The sequence below is a fragment of the Colossoma macropomum genome, unplaced genomic scaffold, assembly GCF_904425465.1.
Source record: "Colossoma macropomum unplaced genomic scaffold, Colossoma_macropomum, whole genome shotgun sequence".
NCBI lineage: Eukaryota > Metazoa > Chordata > Actinopteri > Characiformes > Serrasalmidae > Colossoma > Colossoma macropomum.
The window spans coordinates 1,949,968-1,967,417 of NW_023494808.1; the positions used below are offsets into that span (position 1 = coordinate 1,949,968).

General features: G+C 38.3%; 1 protein-coding gene and 1 pseudogene across 1 annotated transcript in view; one reads left to right on the forward strand and one right to left on the reverse strand.

Moving 5' to 3' along the window:
- Window positions 1-505: 505 nt before the first annotated feature.
- LOC118797696 lies at window positions 506-7,583 on the reverse strand (annotated as a pseudogene).
- Window positions 7,584-14,385: 6,802 nt separating this feature from the next.
- mvb12a (multivesicular body subunit 12A) overlaps window positions 14,386-17,450 on the forward strand; it is a 10,546-nt gene continuing 7,481 nt past the window's right edge. Inside the window, exons 1-2 of the mRNA XM_036557714.1 lie at window positions 14,386-14,508; window positions 16,685-16,771. Of these exons, the coding sequence (XP_036413607.1) occupies window positions 16,685-16,771 (87 nt within the window). The 5' untranslated portion in view covers window positions 14,386-14,508. The remainder of the gene's footprint in view (window positions 14,509-16,684; window positions 16,772-17,450) is intronic.

Genomic DNA, 17,450 nt, shown 5'->3' on the forward strand with positions numbered 1-17,450 from the left:
GGTTCAATGTAGAAACTTTGTGCAAATGTTTCTGTGGTACATAGAACCATTTTTAAAAAGATTTTATACAGAACCATATACAACACATTCTTCATCTGAATACAGATTTTACCACGCAAAGAACCATTTCAGCATACAATTTGTAATATGAGAAAATATGGAACATATTAAATATACAGACCTTATAACTCTAAATAGAACCATTTCCTTTACTTATCAACAGGTACTTAAGCTGTGACTAAAACTGGGCCCTATTTACTATTTAGTGCACTGTGTGGGGGTTCCACCATTTTGTAGTAGTGTCTGAAAGCATGTTGCACAAGATCCGCTGCACTCAAACAATCCCACAATGCACTACATTAAAGTATTGTATAATTGATGTACTCTACTGGATATAATAATACAGTGCTTTGGTTGGTTTGGATTTACAAGCAGCTCCTCTGAAGAGGAAAGGGTCCTTCTTCTTCTTGTGTTTTTTTCTTTTCATATAAAATTTTAATTTGAAAGTGCTGGTTAAATTTTTGTATTAGGGTGATGTAGCTTATAGTCTTGCTTTATGACTCTCATTAGCTTAAATAACAATGCTTCAGTTCAGCTGACACAAAGACACAGAGATGTTGCGTTCCCAGACTCCAAACCCGGCATAGAGCGGCTCAGTGAATGTTGAGTGGTAGGTGTGCACATGAGTCAGCATGTTTGAATCAGGTGAGACGCTGTAGAAGGACAGAATGCCAGCCGGCCAGTCCAGATAAACTCCCAGTCTTTGAGGCCGGAATCCACTGGAAGGTGGAGGTATGATGGTGATTATGTCGTTGTGCCAGGCGCCGCAGTTTTTTATGGAGCAGGAAAGACACCAAGAGTTTCCATTTCTTCCAAATAAGCATTCATTATAGTCACCTCTCCTGCTAATTCTTTTATAAGCCACCGCTATGGTAGCACCCTTACAACCACCGCTGTACTCCACCTCCCAGTAACAGCGTCCAGATAGACTCTCTGTAAACAGCAACTGCCACGCAGATTCAAATCTGTCTGGATGATCAGGATATGGGTTCTTATGACCAACCCACGTGACTTTTCTGTTCTCCTCAGACAGAGTTAGCTCTGCGTTCACTGTGTTTGGGTCCACTGTGAGTTTACGAGCATCTGACAACATGAGAAGAGCGATTAGCGGAGAAAAAACTCCAATAAAAACAGATTTTACACTGTAAACTTAAATTAGTTGACTTGAAAGAGTCATGCAAACATATTGGCTAAAAAAATGACAGGTTCAAGCTTGAATAACTTAATATATGAGTTATAGATACTTTAATCATTTTTAAACTTTTACTCTTTAACCACCTCCACTCTGCCTGCAACTGTTTTACCTGATTTTTACCAGTATTATGTTATTTTCATTGTTTTATTATTTGTTAGTTTATTTATTATTATTCATATTCTTATTCTTATCTTAATTACAATTATTTGATTTATAAATGTTTAGTTTACTTTTTGATCTTATTCTCCTTTTATTTTGTTTTTATGTATTTTTATTTTTAATGTTTAATTTTTTATACTTACCTGATTGTCTTTTTTTTACTTTTTTCAATTCTTTTTTATTTTAATTAAATTTACTTTTATTATTTGATATGTTTTTACACATTATCAATCCCTTTTTTTGTATCAGCTTGGCAACACTGTAAATGAGGGTCACCCTCAATGTTCTCCGAGATTAAATAAAGGTTGATTGATTTTAGTGATCCACTCTTCTGCAGCAAGTAAGGTTAACTCAAACAGCCCTGGTTTTCAATGAGCTGGTAGTAGTTGGTCAAATCCTACTTATTTTGAATCAAATATTCTTTTTTTGTGTACTTGGCATAAATTAAAACTACTTCATCATAGTAAATTGACAGGCTTATAATGAATAAATGGCTTAATTAGGAATCACCCTTTTCTGAGGACTCATAACTTTCTATAGCAACTAATAACTTTCATGTTTGTCATTCTGTTAGCTTTCATTGGTTATCAGTTTCATAGGTTAAACTGATAAACCTGAACACAAAACTTCATCATGAGAATAACAAAAACATGTAAAGTTCACCCAAACTTCACATTTATTGTAAGTTTACTATGACACAAACATTATGCAAAGAAAATTATATTAATTAATTAGAAAAATAATAGTTAATTACCAGAAACCAACAAAACCGCTAAGAATGTTGGGAAGCTTTTTTGGCAAAAGACTCTTCAGTCTGTAGGACTGATCCAAATTAATTGATCTCAACTAGATTTACCTCAGTAACTGAGGATTATACCAAAAAATTGTATGTGCTACCAGACTTGCATCAGTAATTTGAACAAATAAGTAAACCCACATAATTAAGTTAATGCAATTGTTATGTTTACAGTGTAAGAGAGGACTCACATTTTCTTAGTCCTGGTTTTAATGCAGTGTTTTCCTCCATGGTCCACACTAAAGCAAACACAAACATGAGAAGGGTTACTGTTTAAATGTTTCACAATTTGAAGCCAGTTTAGCAAAAGAAGTTTTCAGGTTCTTTTTGGGTTAAGACCAAATTTCCAAATAATAAGGGAAAAATGTAAACAAATGAAAGTAGTATTAAAAAAGGAAAAGGAGTATTTATGTAAAATCATTGAAGCAATGAAAAATCTAATGTTACAATATAAATACAAGAAGAGAGATAGAATTGTATTTAAAAGCTAATTTACACAAATACATTGTCAAATGTTTCTTCAAAGTGTGTCCCAGGCTCGACAGCCTAATAAAAGGTGGAATTGGGATCCACAGCAAACATAATAAATCAAAGAAGCTTCATCACCTTTCCAGTATTTAATAGACAACATTGCTACTAATGCTGTTTTGTTAGTACAATGACAAATATTTACAATAAAACATATTCTTAATCAAATTTATGATTTAATTAGTTCTGTGTTCATGACAAAATCTATGTCAGTTGCCACCTCCTGTTATTGTTGCAGTACAGAGAGCAGAATCCTAGTGCTCATGTTTCTGACTGAGGACCATGCTGTTAATTAATGGAGTTTTGGCAGCTGTTGAATAAGTGTGGCTTACTTCAGAATTTCCAGTTTGCCACTGGCAGAGAGCAGCTTCTCTCCAGATTCTCCTGGGTTATTATAGCTCAGATCCAGCTCTCGCAGGTGCAAGGGGTTTGATTTCAGAGCTGAAGCCAGAGAAGAGCAGCCTTCCTCTGTGATCATGCAACCAGACAACCTAAGGTCATGAATATCAAAGAGGGAGAATGAGATTGTTGCTTGACTGTTTAAAAAATATTTAATGTTCTAAATATGTGAAAGAAGAAAATTCAAAAGCAATGAAATTGCAAAGAAAATAACTATGTGGTGTACATATAGTTTTATTTGTTTATTCATGGGGATATCTTGCTTTTAAGTTAGCAATTTTAATTTTTAATTATAAATTTCATTAGGAAATCATTTCATTTCACACAGATTTCTCAAGAAGAAGCGTAATAATTTATGGATTTCACACAATTCTCATAATTCAGGCAATTGAAATGGTCTCGTATTCAGAAACACTGACTTGAGTATCTCCAGTTTGCAGTGTGGGCTCTTCAGGCCAGCCGCTATGAACGTCACTCCAGAATCCTGCAGGTCATTGTTACTGAGGTCCAGTTGTTTGAGATGTGAGTTTGGTGTTTGCAGAACTGAAGCCAGATCTTGACAGCACTTCTCAGTGATGTTACACATAGCTAGGCTACCAACAAAACAAAGTACAAGTGTGGGTTATTAAGAGAAGAGTACTTAAAATAAATAATAAGAAAATGTACTAAAACTAGTAGATGTTTGAACCATGTAAATTTCTCAGTTACAGTATTAGAACCCAGTTTAGAAGCCAGCATCTAAAATTTGTTCAAATAACACAACATAAGGAGTTTGGTAGTTTATTGGGTTCACAGTCTTGCTGGGAAAAATCTTTTTCACCTCATCCTGACTATGCTTGATAGGGTTGTGTTCAGAAAACTGGGATACACAGGATTGTTGATCACTGGTAATTTTATTATGAAGCATTTGTCATTTTACTTAGAGATTCAGTTAAATAGGAGAAATAGCACAAAAATGTAATGACATGAGCTTGAAGGATGATTATAATTTTGTACAAATTCAAAATCTCTAGACTCCAAAAAAAAAAAACAGTAAATCCAAAAAAGCGGTCTAAGTACTGTTAACAAGAAGTATAAACATACAGATAATAATGTAGACACATACCGAAGCAATGAACACTGACCTCAGTATCTCCAGTTTGCACCGTAGAATCTGCAGTCCATCTGAGAGCAGCTTCACCCCTGAATCCTGCAGGTTGTTGTTAGTCAGATCTAACTCCCTCAAGGGAGAGTTTTTAGCTTGTAGAGCAGAGACTAAAGTTTCACAAATCTCTTTACTGAGATGACAGCCAGCTAGTCTGTAACAGTGCAGTCCACACATTACATTTTATTATTATCGCTTTAGGACAATTTAGTCAAATGACACCAAAATGATGTGAAAAATCAGTTCTTTATTTATAGTCTTTATCACCATCTGGCTACATGAAAAGGACAAGACTCTTTTTATCCACTTTGTTTAGAAGAGCATAAAAAGCTGCATATGAGTCAAACTAGAAAAATTCTGACCTTAGTATCTCCAGTTTACAGTTTGGACTGTTCAGCCCAACAGAGAGCAGCTTCACACCCGAGTCCTGCAGATGATTATTGCTCACATCCAGCTCTGTCAGGTGGGAGTTTGCTGACTGTAGGTCCAGAGCTAGAGTTTCACAGGACTGGTAATTGAGATTGGAACCAGAAAAACTGTGAAGAAATGTAAATACAGTATTGAACAGATTTTTCATCTCTACCAAGGCTGCCCATAATTCTAAATGACATTCCAGATGAACCTCTGAAGGATTATAACAGAACTGTTGGCTTAATTGGTTAGATCAGAAGTCCCCACCCCTGGTCTTGAAGATCTACTACCCTAGGGTTCCAACCCACCAGGCTCCATCATGATTTTTCCTGAAGCCCTTTCTGATCACATTAACTGATCACATTTAGTAAATTAGAAACTAAACTCGGTAGGATGAAAGATCCATAACATAAAGAGTGAACATCCATAATAGAGCTATTAATTAATCTGCCTGGATTCAGCAGCCATAAACATGTCAGTAAGGTAAAGTAAAATTTCAGCCTTATTGGTTACAGAAGTGAGCAAGGAAAGCCTTGAGTTCATGATTGATGGACTCTCAGTTTCTTTTTTATGCTCATTTTAAAGCAACACTATGTAGGATTTGGGGATTTGAAGACCTCTCTGGTGGAAATATATAATGGCATGCAACACGAGGAAGAACATTTTTAATGTGGGTTGTGCTTCAGCCCTCCATGAGCAGATTAATCTTTTGCGAGTGTGTTGAAAGAGTATTCGAGGAGAACTCAGTCAAAACTTGGTTAAAATGTGTTTTTTGATGATGTGAGCGAATTATGTACTACAGTCATCATATCTTCATCAGTATAACGTTGATTCAGATCTTTTAGGGCCTGTGTGACAATATGTAAAGACGTACAACACAGTCTGAAAAACCTCTGCTAAATCTGTCCTGGTACCTCTGATTTTAAATGATTATTTCAGGATTTACCAGGCAACTCACAACGGAGCAAGTTCACCATATTTTAGTGTGTTCTTTTTTCTCCATACTCAATAATGCTACCTTTTTTTATTTTTTATTTTTTAAATATTACACAGTGCTGCTTTAAATACTCACAGAGCTTTTCTGCAGTTCCTAGCAGCTGCAACCAGCCTCCTTTGACCCTCATCCTTTGTATGGACTTTCTTCAGGTCCAGTTCGTCCACCACCTCCTCTGACAGCTGAAGCATATAAGCTTTCATTGAGCAGTAAGCGACAGAGAGTTCCTGCTCATAGCATTTCTCTGACTTTAAGAACTCCTGAAGAGAGTGGTCCTTCATTTCAAGCAGGCAGAGGAACAGAGTAATCGATATTTCAGCAGGGAATATCACTAATGTATTCTGCAATTTGTTTTTGATGAACTTGATAGTTTCCTTGATGCTTTCTGAGCTGCTCAGTACTTTCGTCAAGAGGCCTTCTAAGAGTCTCTGATTGGACTCCAGCGAGATGCCCACCAAGAAACGGACAAGAAGGTCCAGACGTCCACTCTCTTCATCAAAGATTTTGTGTAAGACACACTCCAGCAAGAGATGTAATGGAATGATATCAGGGTGATATCTCTGGAATCCCCCAAGAAAAATACCCAGTGCTTCCATGTTTTTGCTCACAAAGCTGTAAAACACATAGAAAGCTGCCAGAAACTCCTGGAAGCTCAAATGCATGAAGCAGTAGACTTTCCTTTGGTAAAAGACAGATTCCTCTTTCAAGATTTTGGTGCAGAATCCTGAGTACACTGAGCTATCAGAGACATCAATGCCACACTCTCTGAGGTCCTCTTCGTGGAACATCACATTGTGTTTCATCAGCTGTTTGAATGCCAGCTCGGCCAGTTTCAGAATCATCTCTCTGTTGGCCTCCAGAAGTTTCTTTGAATCTTTCTCCCCACTCATCTCATATATCTGGTTCTTCACGTTCACCTGAGTCAGCAGGAAATAGATGTATAACTCCGTCAGAGTAGTAGGGATTTCTGTGTCTCCTCGATCCAGGGTTTTCTGAAGAGTGGTTGCTGTGATCCAGCAGAAAATTGGAATGCAACACATACTGTGAAGGCTTCTCACTTTTCTTAATATGTGAGATGATTTTATTGGCTTGATCCAGGTCACTAATTGTCTTCCTGAAGTACTCCTCTTTCTGAGCGTCACTGAATCCATGAACTTCTGTCAAACGGTTGATGTACTGAGAGGGGATTTGATTGGCTGCTGCTGGTCGGGAGGTTATCCAGATATGAGAAGATGGGAGGATGTGTCCTTTAATGAGGTTCACTATTAGACTGTCCACTGGTCCACTTTTTCGGTGATGTCTGACACTAACCTTTGGATGAAAGTGAGTGGAGAGCGAAGTTCATCCAGACCATCGAGAACAAAGACTGTTTTAGATTTCTCATACACTGCTGCATTCAGGTCTTTCAGTTCAGGGTTGAAGATGCATATAAGGTCATACAAACTGTACAGATCATCTTTGACAAAATTCAGTTCCCGAAAAGGCATAGCAATCATGAAGTCCATGTCTTCGTTGGCTTTTCCTTCGGCCCAGTTAAGGATGAATTTCTGCACAGATACAGTTTTCCCAATGCCGGCAATACCTTTGGTCAGCACAGTTCTAATGCCCCTCTCTTGGTCGCCTTCATCTTTGTCTTTTGTCTCTTCATTTAATCCATATCGAGGGATATGTTTGAAAATGTCATTGCAGCTGATGGGCAACTCATTTGGATTTTGTTTTTCTTGTTTTTGGAACGTCTTTCACTGCAAGCAATTGAAAAAAGTATACATTTTTGAGGTAGAAATAATATATAAAGAATGTTTTTCTTTGGGCTGTTAGAGCACTTTACAACAAGACACGTAAAACAGCCGATATATAGCACAAGTTACAAGTTCAGACCCAACTGTGCTTTTTTCATAACCTTAAAGATGTTTTCTTCATCAAAAAACACATGCTTAAATACTTTGAAAATTATTAACATCAAATATGTAAACCCTTAAGTTAATGCATATATATGAATTACGGGGAGTTCACCATTGAGGTCAAACACAAAAGAGAAATATACCTTTTTCCTTTGTGTCTGGGTTGTTGAATATAACTTTGTCATGGAACGTGCTGTCTACAATGACAATAGCAGATGCTCTAGCTCCAGACTTGGCTGTTATGACAGCCTCAACACAGTGTGATGCGGTAGGAGTGGAGGCTTCCATCATCTCAGCAGGTATCTGTCATCTACGAGGAGAACAAGATCAGCTGTGCTTAACATCATAATAGAAAACAAGACTGTGATCAGGAATTCTGAAAGTCCCGGTGTTGTTTGCAGAGAATCAGCCCCATATCATGAAGCTCCCACCCCCATACTTCACTGTGGATGTGGTGTTCTTGGGATCATATGTGCAGCTCTTCTTTCTCCATACATAAAAAGCTGAAATATTGACAAAGAGTTCTATTTTCTTGTTCTTCTGATCAGATTACACAGTTTCAAAAGAGTTGGGATTTGCCTAAATGCTCGTGTACATCTTGGTGAAATAAAGTAGCTCCACCCTTCACATTATCAGGATTGCGTGAGTTCCTCACTAACACCTTTCACCATTTCTTATTCTAATAATTCAGATTTACTGCTGCTGCTGTTCTCACTGAGTTTGTTTTGAGGAGGTTTATAAAAGTTTGTTCTTCAGTTGATGGAGAAAGAAATATTTAGAGACAATTGTGATTGGCTGAGGGGCATGTCAATCATAATTTTGGATTGCTTAACAAACCTTAACAAAGCATTACAGTAAAAACGATACATACAAGTGATCTTTTTTGTCCTGAAGGATTATATTGGATTCATACACTCATGAAAAAGATGGTTCTCCAAGGGTTCTGTAGTAAAGACAGTGGTTATACGTAGAACCATTAACACTCGACAAACCATTTGCATGCTTAAATCGTTCTTTGCATGTAAAACTTTCGATTTATGGAAAATGCGTTGTATACATTCTTTAAAAAGATGGTTCTTCAAGAGTTCTTTAATAAAGAAAATTGTTCTATATAGAACCATGGATTCTTAAAGAACCCTTTACATGCTTAAATGGTTCTTTGCATGGTGAAATTGTTCTTCAAATTTATGGATAATGTGCTGTATATGGTTTTATAGACAACTATTTTGAAAAGGGTTTTGTGTAGCACCAAAAAGAGTTCTTCTATGTATACAAGCTGGACATTGCAACAGTAGAAGAACCCTTTTTGGTGCTATAAAGAACCATTTACAGCACATTCCCCATCAATCAGAAGAACCATTTTACTATGCAAAGAACCCTTTAAGCATGCACATTTTTTGAGTGTTCATAGTTCTATATAGAACTGTTGTCTTTACTAAAGAACACTTGAAAAAACATCTTTCTTAAGAGTGTAGGGGATGCGTTCATTTTTGTTTGTGTATTAATAACCTGCCCTCATAAGACAGAAACTGCCAAACCTCACAGAGGACATTCCATTCATGCTCACAGTCAAAGTTTCCTTTGCATTCTCTGAGCTCACGTCTGGAGAATCTTTTCAAATAAATTAAAACATATATATATATATATATATATGTATATATATATATATATATATATACATATATATTGCTGGTGTGGAACGAAACCTTCCTTGTAGCTCCAATTTTGATAAAATTTGAAAATGCCTGTAGTTTTTTAAATTGTGTTTAAATTTCATGATGAATGGACCAAAAGAAACGGCCCAAAATGACTTGGGAATATATATATATGTATGTGTGTATATATTAAACTTATTATTAATTAACTGGCCAAGCTAATTTTCTGTCATTGATAAATGTTCTTTAGTCTTCTATAAGAAATAAAGGTTTCATTTTAAGGTTTAGAATAAGACATAATACACATTGACAATCAGCCTCCGTTTGGTTTGTTATAACAAATGCACAGCATCTAAAACAGTAGAGAAACAATACAGTACAATACATAACAATAGAAAATCTGGATATGAGTGAGCATGTATGAGGATATTAGTGAATACAACATCTACGGCGCTCCTCATTGAGTTAAAAAGCCTTTATTATAACATGGCTGTGGCAAGTAGCACTGTAAGATGATCATCCAAGGTGTAACTGTAGAAAATATAATAACTTTAGGCTAATCAGACCAAATTCTGTAGCATTTCTCCTTATTAAATTTATCTGTTTACCTGGATGTGGTGTAACGCTGTAGAAAGTTCCTCTCCCTTCTGAGCCGTAGTTTTAAGCATACACTGAATTTAAAGTGGTCAAACTGTGGTGGTACAACAGGAAATTCTGGTATTGTTTCCAAAAAACACAGGTGATTTCCACAAAGCAAAAGCGAAACATTCCTTGTTTCTGTTGACTGTTAACAATCTGTTGTTTCCTCTCAGAGAGTATGTGATGTAATTCCTAGCATTGAGTGACGCTGATATAATGTGATTTTTTTCACATGTGGGTTTCAGACACCAGTAGAAGCTGAACAGTGTCTCCAACATTAACAATACACTCCTAAAAAAGATGGTTCTTGAAAAGGTTCTTCAGTAGACATTGGTCCTATATAGAACCATGACAAGTCAAAGAACTATTTGCATGCTTAAATGGTTCTTTGCATGGTGAAATCAATCTTCAGATTCATGAAGAATGTGTTGTCAATGGTTCTATATACATTACATGGACATTACATGGAGCTCTGCCGGAGCTTTTTATGAATCCCATTCTAAATCCATAGGCATTAATATGGAGTTGGTCCCCTTTGCAGCTCTAACAGCTTCCACTCTTCTGGGAAGCTGCTACAAGATGTTGGAGAGTCTGTGGGAATTTGTGTCCATTCATCCAGAAGAGCATTTGTGAGGTCAGACACTGATGTTGGACGAGAGGGTCTGGATCACAATCTAGTTCATCCCAAAGGTGTGTGATGGGGTTGAGGTCAGGACTCTGTGAGGGCCAGTCAAGTTCTTCCACACCAAACTCACCCAGCCAGGCCTTTATGGAGCTGCTTTGGTCACTGGGTCTCAGTCATGCTGGAACAGGAAAGGTTCTTCCTCAAACTGTTCCCACAAAGTTGGAAGTGTACAGTTGTCCAAAATGTGTTGGTGCTGAAGCATTAAGATTTCCCTTCACTGGAACTAAGGGTTCTAGACCAACCCCTGAAAAACAGCCCCATATCATCGTCCCTCCTCCACCAAACTTTTCATCAGACTGTCTGATAGAGAAGCTGATTCATCACTCCACAGAATACGTTTCACTGCTCCAGAGTCCAGTGGCGGCGCTTTACTCCACTCCATCCGAGTCTGGCATTGTGCAGTTTAATCTTAGGCTTGTGTGCAGCTGCTCAGCCATGGAAATCCAATATGTGAAACTCCTAACATGCAGTTATTTTGATGATTTTGCTTTCAGAGGCAGTTTGGTACTGTTTAGTGATTCAACAGAGGGTTGACACTGTGCGCTTCAGCACTCTGTGCTCCCACTCTGTGAGTGTGTGTGGTCTACCGCTTCGTGGCTGAGCTGCTGTTGCTACTAGACGCTTCCATTTCACAATAGTAGCACTTACAGTTGTCTGGGGCAGATCTAGCAGGAGAGAAATGTGACAGTGCGTCATTTAAAGTCACTGAGCTCATCAGTGCGACCCTCTACTGTCAGTGTTTGTCTATGGAGACTTTGGACTATGTGCTGGATTTATCCACCTGTTAGAAATGGACGTGGTTGAAACACCTGAACTCAATAATTAGGAGGGCATCCACGTACTTTTCTCTATATAATGTATCACCAAAAGGGGTTCTTCTGTTGTTACAAGCTTGACATCATACATAATAGTAGAACCCTTTTTGGTGCTGTATAGAGCCATAATCAACACTTTCTGCTTCAATCTGAAGAACCACGCAAAGACCCTTTTAAGCACGCAAATAGTTCTTTGAGTGATCATGGTTCTCTATAGAACCAATTTCTTTACTAAAAAACCCTTCAAGAACCATTCTTTTCAAGAGCCCAATACTGATAATGATTGCTTTTCATTGCACTGTATGTTTAACTAAAATGAGAATCTGGATTTTTGTGTTCCATTATATGACAGGAAACTTTAAATCTTTCCTGACTGTGTCACGTGAACATTTTAAACTGTTAGTCTCTAACGACCTGCAATCATCCTGACACTGTTTTATTCTGTTTTAGTTAACTTTTTATATGACTTTGGTATGTTTTAGCTGTTGTTTTACATTTACCATTCTTTTTATTTATTTCATTATCAGCTTTTACTTTCTAGCTACTGCTTAGCCGCTGTTTTAAATTTTCCGTTCTTACTTATTTTATAATTATCAACGTGTTTGTTGTTCTATCCCTATTTGATTTGTCACTTATTTTATTGTTGCAGCTTTATTGGTTTACTCTGATTATATTTTTACTCTTAAAATTTACTGTTACTATTTTTTATTACTTTTGTTTGTTTTTAACCTTTGATATGGTTCTACAGTCTGATTTTTTCAGTCCCTGATTTCTGTACTGACTCGTCTACATTGTAAATGAAGGTCACCTTCAATGTAGTCTGAGTGTGAATAAAGGCTGATTGATTACCTGGTCATGTGTGGTCACAACAGTGAGTTGAATTAAACTGTAAATGTAGTGGGGGGGGCGGCAAGCGTGGAGTACGATATGGAAAAATATGGATATGTATTTATATATATTTGAAATACATTACAAAAACACAGCTGTTGATGCTGAAATACATTCCAAACACTAAAATGTATTTCAGAATATCTGTCATATTAACCACATATATTTCAAAACACGTTTATTTTAAAATGTATGTGGAAATATTACACACAGACAAAAATAACTGTATGTAAATGTGTTTATCAAATCCATCTGAAAATGTATGAAAACATCTAGAATCCTGTCTGATGCTCTTCACTGTCTGATACCTTTAGAAATGAATTTGTGTTCCAGTATCTTCATTTTAAATCTGATCAAATGATCCTTTAACAGGACAGAAGCGAGTGTTGTGGGTATTGATACTCTGTGAAAATGCAGTTATGATCTGATATGTTGTTTATGTGAAATACATTGTGTGTGAGAGTCTGACTGCAGACGTACCTGGTTAATGTAAAGTACAGTGCAGATCACAGAAGTCAGCATGTTTAGTTACATCTGGAACCTTCATTACACTCAACTCAACACAGATAATAACTAATACTGATAAATGCATTTTAAACATATATATATATATATAAGAATGGGTCGCTCTCAGGAGCTCAGTGAACTCCAGCGTGGTACCGTGATAGGACGCCACCTGTGCAACAAGTCCAGTCCTGAAATTTCCTCACTACTAAATATTCCACAGTCGACTGTCAGTGGGATTATAACGAAGTGGAAGCGATTGGGAACGACTGCAGCTCAGCCACGAAGTGGTCGGCCACGTAAAATGACAGAGCGGGGTCAGCGGATGCTGAGGCACATAGTGCGCAGAGGTCACCAACTTTCTGCAGAGTCAATCGCTGCAGACCTCCAAACTTCATGTGGCCTTCAGATCAGCTCAAGAACAGCGTAGAGAGCTTCATGAATGGGTTTCCATGGCCGAGCAGCTGCATCCAAGCCTTACATCACCAAGCGCAATGCAAAGCGTCGAATGCAGTGGTGTAAAGCGCCGCCACTGGACTCTAGAGCAGTGGAGACGTGCTCTCTGGAGGGACGAGTAAGTCTGCTTTGTCATTTATATTAAGTCACGTTTGTAGCGTGTAATAGTACATTAGTACGTACTGAGGCATATTTACACCCAAGATGGTAAAATGGACATAAATTATTGTGGTTAAAAATGAGTGTGAAGTGTGTAATAAGGTGCACTGCACACTCAAAAAAATACATAATCTTACTTATTCATGCTGCACATTTCCATTCAAGCAGAGCAGATTTGTCAATATGCCAGTTTTACTACATCCACCTAAAATGTATCCATTTATTTATTCATTATGTGTTTATTGATGCTCGTATTTCCAATGCTGGAAATTTGTCAGCTGACACTCATGCCTGCTGCATGAGAGAGCAGAGGCATTTTATATGGAAGAGTATATTGATGTAAATATATTTGCTATACTGCGTAAAGCGTTCTTATGAAGGATGGACTGATGACACCCTGAACGATCCTGCACTGCTGCTTCATCTGACTAATTTTCTAGACATGTAGAGAACACTTTAGAACCTTTAGAACCTGTGTGTGTGTGTTTTCTTTTTAAATAAATATTCTTCAAATGCTCTAAATAAAATTATTTATTTTATATTTTTTAAATATTGCAGTGCCATTGGTGCTTTCTCTGATGTTCAAACCAATAAATATATTAATATTAATATAACAATCAAATGATTATTCTTGTTAAAAATAGTAACTTTTATTTTATTATAATTATTCCAGTATTCATAATGAATATGATAATAAAACGGTGTATTTTAAGGTATAGTGGTGCAGTTTCAGGTGTTTGACCAGCAGATGTCGCCACCGTGCGAGCCGTTTTCCGAAGCACTTCGTTCAAAGTTTAGTGCATAAATATTGTCCGCACTTTTACATTTACACGTTATTTAGCGCTGTTTAGAGCTGAGAACATTTTAGAGTCGAATAAAATGTTGTTTAGGACTGTTTAGAAAGAGAGAGAGAGAGAGAAAAAGAGAGACATAGAGAGATCGTCACAGCTGCCGCTTCCGTGTTTTTCCACCGTTGTGCATGCTGGGAGTTGTAGTCCGGAGACGCTCCTCACTTCCTCTTCGTTCTTCAGGAAAAGTTTGGGTGTTTTTGGGAAAGTCTCCAGGTTTCCCGCTCCAGGAGAGGATTCTTCACGGACAAACACTCAACCCCAAGAACACGGTGAGTACCGCCGGCTACGTTTCGACATTTCTGTCGTCATATTTGTCTTAAATCCACTTTAAAATGCCGTTTTCAAAGGTAGTCACTGCTGATGTGGCTAATCTTCAGCGAGCCGCTGTATAAACAGCTTCACCCGGGATAAACAGAGGCTGTACAGCAGAACACACACAGTTCTGGAGGAGTTCTGCACCTTAGGGTCGGTTTTAGTGGCTCATTTACAAGATGAACATGATTAAGACTAGATATGACGATAACCTACTTAACCTAACCTCACTGAACACACCTGGAACTCCCAGCACACCTTTATTTACCAGGTGAACTGGTGACCAGGTGAGGCCAGCACACCTTTACTGACCAGGTGAACTGGTGACCAGGTGAGGCCAGCACACCTTTACTGACCAGGTGAACTGGTGACCAGGTGAGGCCAGCACACCTTTACTGACCAGGTGACCAGGTGAGGTGGAAGACATGATGGTATTGGAGACTCTTTCACTGCTTTTGTGAATGTTTTTATTTTCCTTTACTGCTTTTGAAAAAGCTGTGTTGTCGTTCCCTCTTAAAAAGGTGGTTCTTTAGTAAAGGGAGCAGTTCTGTTTAGAACCAAGAGTTCTGTATGGAACCACTGCATGCTTAAATAGTTTTTCTGCTCTCCGCTGAGGGGAAGTGGACGCTGACCGCAGCGCTTTACTGCTGACCGAACGGCTGAAACCAGTTCTATCAGTCAGACTTACTGCTGTAGCTCTTCTGGTGGGCAGATCAGGCGATTTACATACACCCAGCACTTCATTAAGTTCAGCTCCTTGTTTCTACACTCACTGTCCACTTTATCAGCTCCACTGACCGTATAGCTTCACTCTGTAGTTCTACAGTTACAGACTGTAGCCCATCTGTTTCTCTAAATCCTGTTCTTCAATGGTCAGGACCCCCATGGACCACCATGGATCCTCACAGAGCAGGTACTATTTGGGTGGTGGATCATTCTCAGCACTGCAATAACACTGACGTGGTGGTGGTGTGTTAGTGTGTGTTGTGCTGGTACGAGTGGATCAGACACAGCAGTGCTGCTGGAGTTTTTAAACACTGTGTCCACTCACTGTCCACTCTATTAGACACTCCTACCTTGTCAGTCCACCTTGTAGATGTAAAGTCAGAGACGACAGCTCATCTGCTGCTGCACAGTTTGTGTTGGTCATCCTCTAGTCCTTCATCAGTGGACACAGGATGCTGCCCACAGGACGCTGTCGGCTGGTTCTCGGTCCAGCAGCGACACTGAGGTGTTTAAAAACTCCTGAACTGCCAGATCTTAGCATCAGACTAATGATAGGAATCTTTAGTCCTTAGTTAGGATCTGACAGGTCAAGAGAAGATTTTTTCACAAATTTAAAATAATTTCATGTTATCTTACAGCATCTTATCTCCAGTTAGGAAATCTTAACCTGCTCGATCAAAGTCGACAATCAGCTGTCATGTCTGTTTCCTAGCAATCGACCACACACACACACACACACACAGCTGGAACATAAATCTGTGATCAAAATAATAAGGTAAAAAGGTCAAACTGAACTGAAGTGTGCTAAACTGTAAGTTGTGAACACTGTGAGAGCGCCCCCTGCTGTTTATCAGAGCGTCGCCGCTCCCCAGTTTCAGTCTCCATTTCCCAAACGCTTTAGCCGAGCGCGCTAACGTTACTCCTCCTAATAAACAGACACACGTTCAGCTCTGTCTCCTCATTATTCACCACCATCACTGTAATATTTCATCATCAACATTAACACACGAAGGTGATCAGAGGGGCGGTGGAGATCGAGTCTGCAGTGTCTGAGATCTTTAAAACGCAGAGTTAGAAAAGAAAATCATCTCACAGTGAAAGCAGCGTTTTACAGTAGAAATAAATGGAGCTCATTATGCTGGTAGTGAACTATGCTGCTGACTCAGCTGCCTAAAAACCATAGAAACGGACCTTAAACAGAAGTGAGGACCCTGTTGGGGTTCATCCTAAAGTTAGGACAGGTTTAGTCTCGTTAGGATGTTTGTGTGATGCTATTTTCTTATCTGGAGTTCATGATGAGATTATGAAGGTAGGAACTGTTATTCTGGAATAGATGCTGTCCTGAATTCAGTCTGGACTGAAGTCTCTCTCTCTCTCTCTCTCTCTCTCTGTCTCTCTCTCTCTCAGATGTCTGTGTCCAGCGCCTCCAGCAGGCCAATCACTGCCGTGGCCTGGGCCTCCAGCGGTACCACCTGCCCCAGCCATTTCACCCTGGTAACCATGACATCAGCCCTCCATCCACCTCACTGACTCCTACCGTAGGAGTTACACTGTCAGTAGACTGAAAATGACTGTCCTTCAGATTAAGAGACTTCAGGACTGGATTGAAAACTCAACTGTCAGACGTGATTATAGCTGACAGAGTGACCACACTGACCAGATTAACTCCTCACTTATAAACAGCTGCTGTCTATAAAACTAAACTTTAATCTATACTTAAGTGCTGTTAGGACAGGATTAAGTTCACATGAAGAGCAAAAATTTTACAAGTTTTACACTTGAGAGAGGACAGTACACATGGGCCTAAACCGTCTTTTTAATTTCATAGCACAGGATTAACATTATTTCTACAGATTTTATTATAGCATGGGATTAACATAACCTGGGATTATTTCCACAGATCATAATATAGCATGGGATTAATATAACCTGGGATTATTTTCACATATTATATTATAGCATAGGATTAATTTAAACTAGGATTATTTCTACAGATCTTATTATTGCGCGGGATTAACATAACCTGGGATTATTTCTACAGATCATATTACAGCAAGAGATTAATATAACCTGGGGTTATTTTTACAGATTGTATAATAGCATGGGATTAATATAACCTGGGATTAATTTTACAGATTATGTTATAGCAAGGGGTTAACATAACTGTGATTAT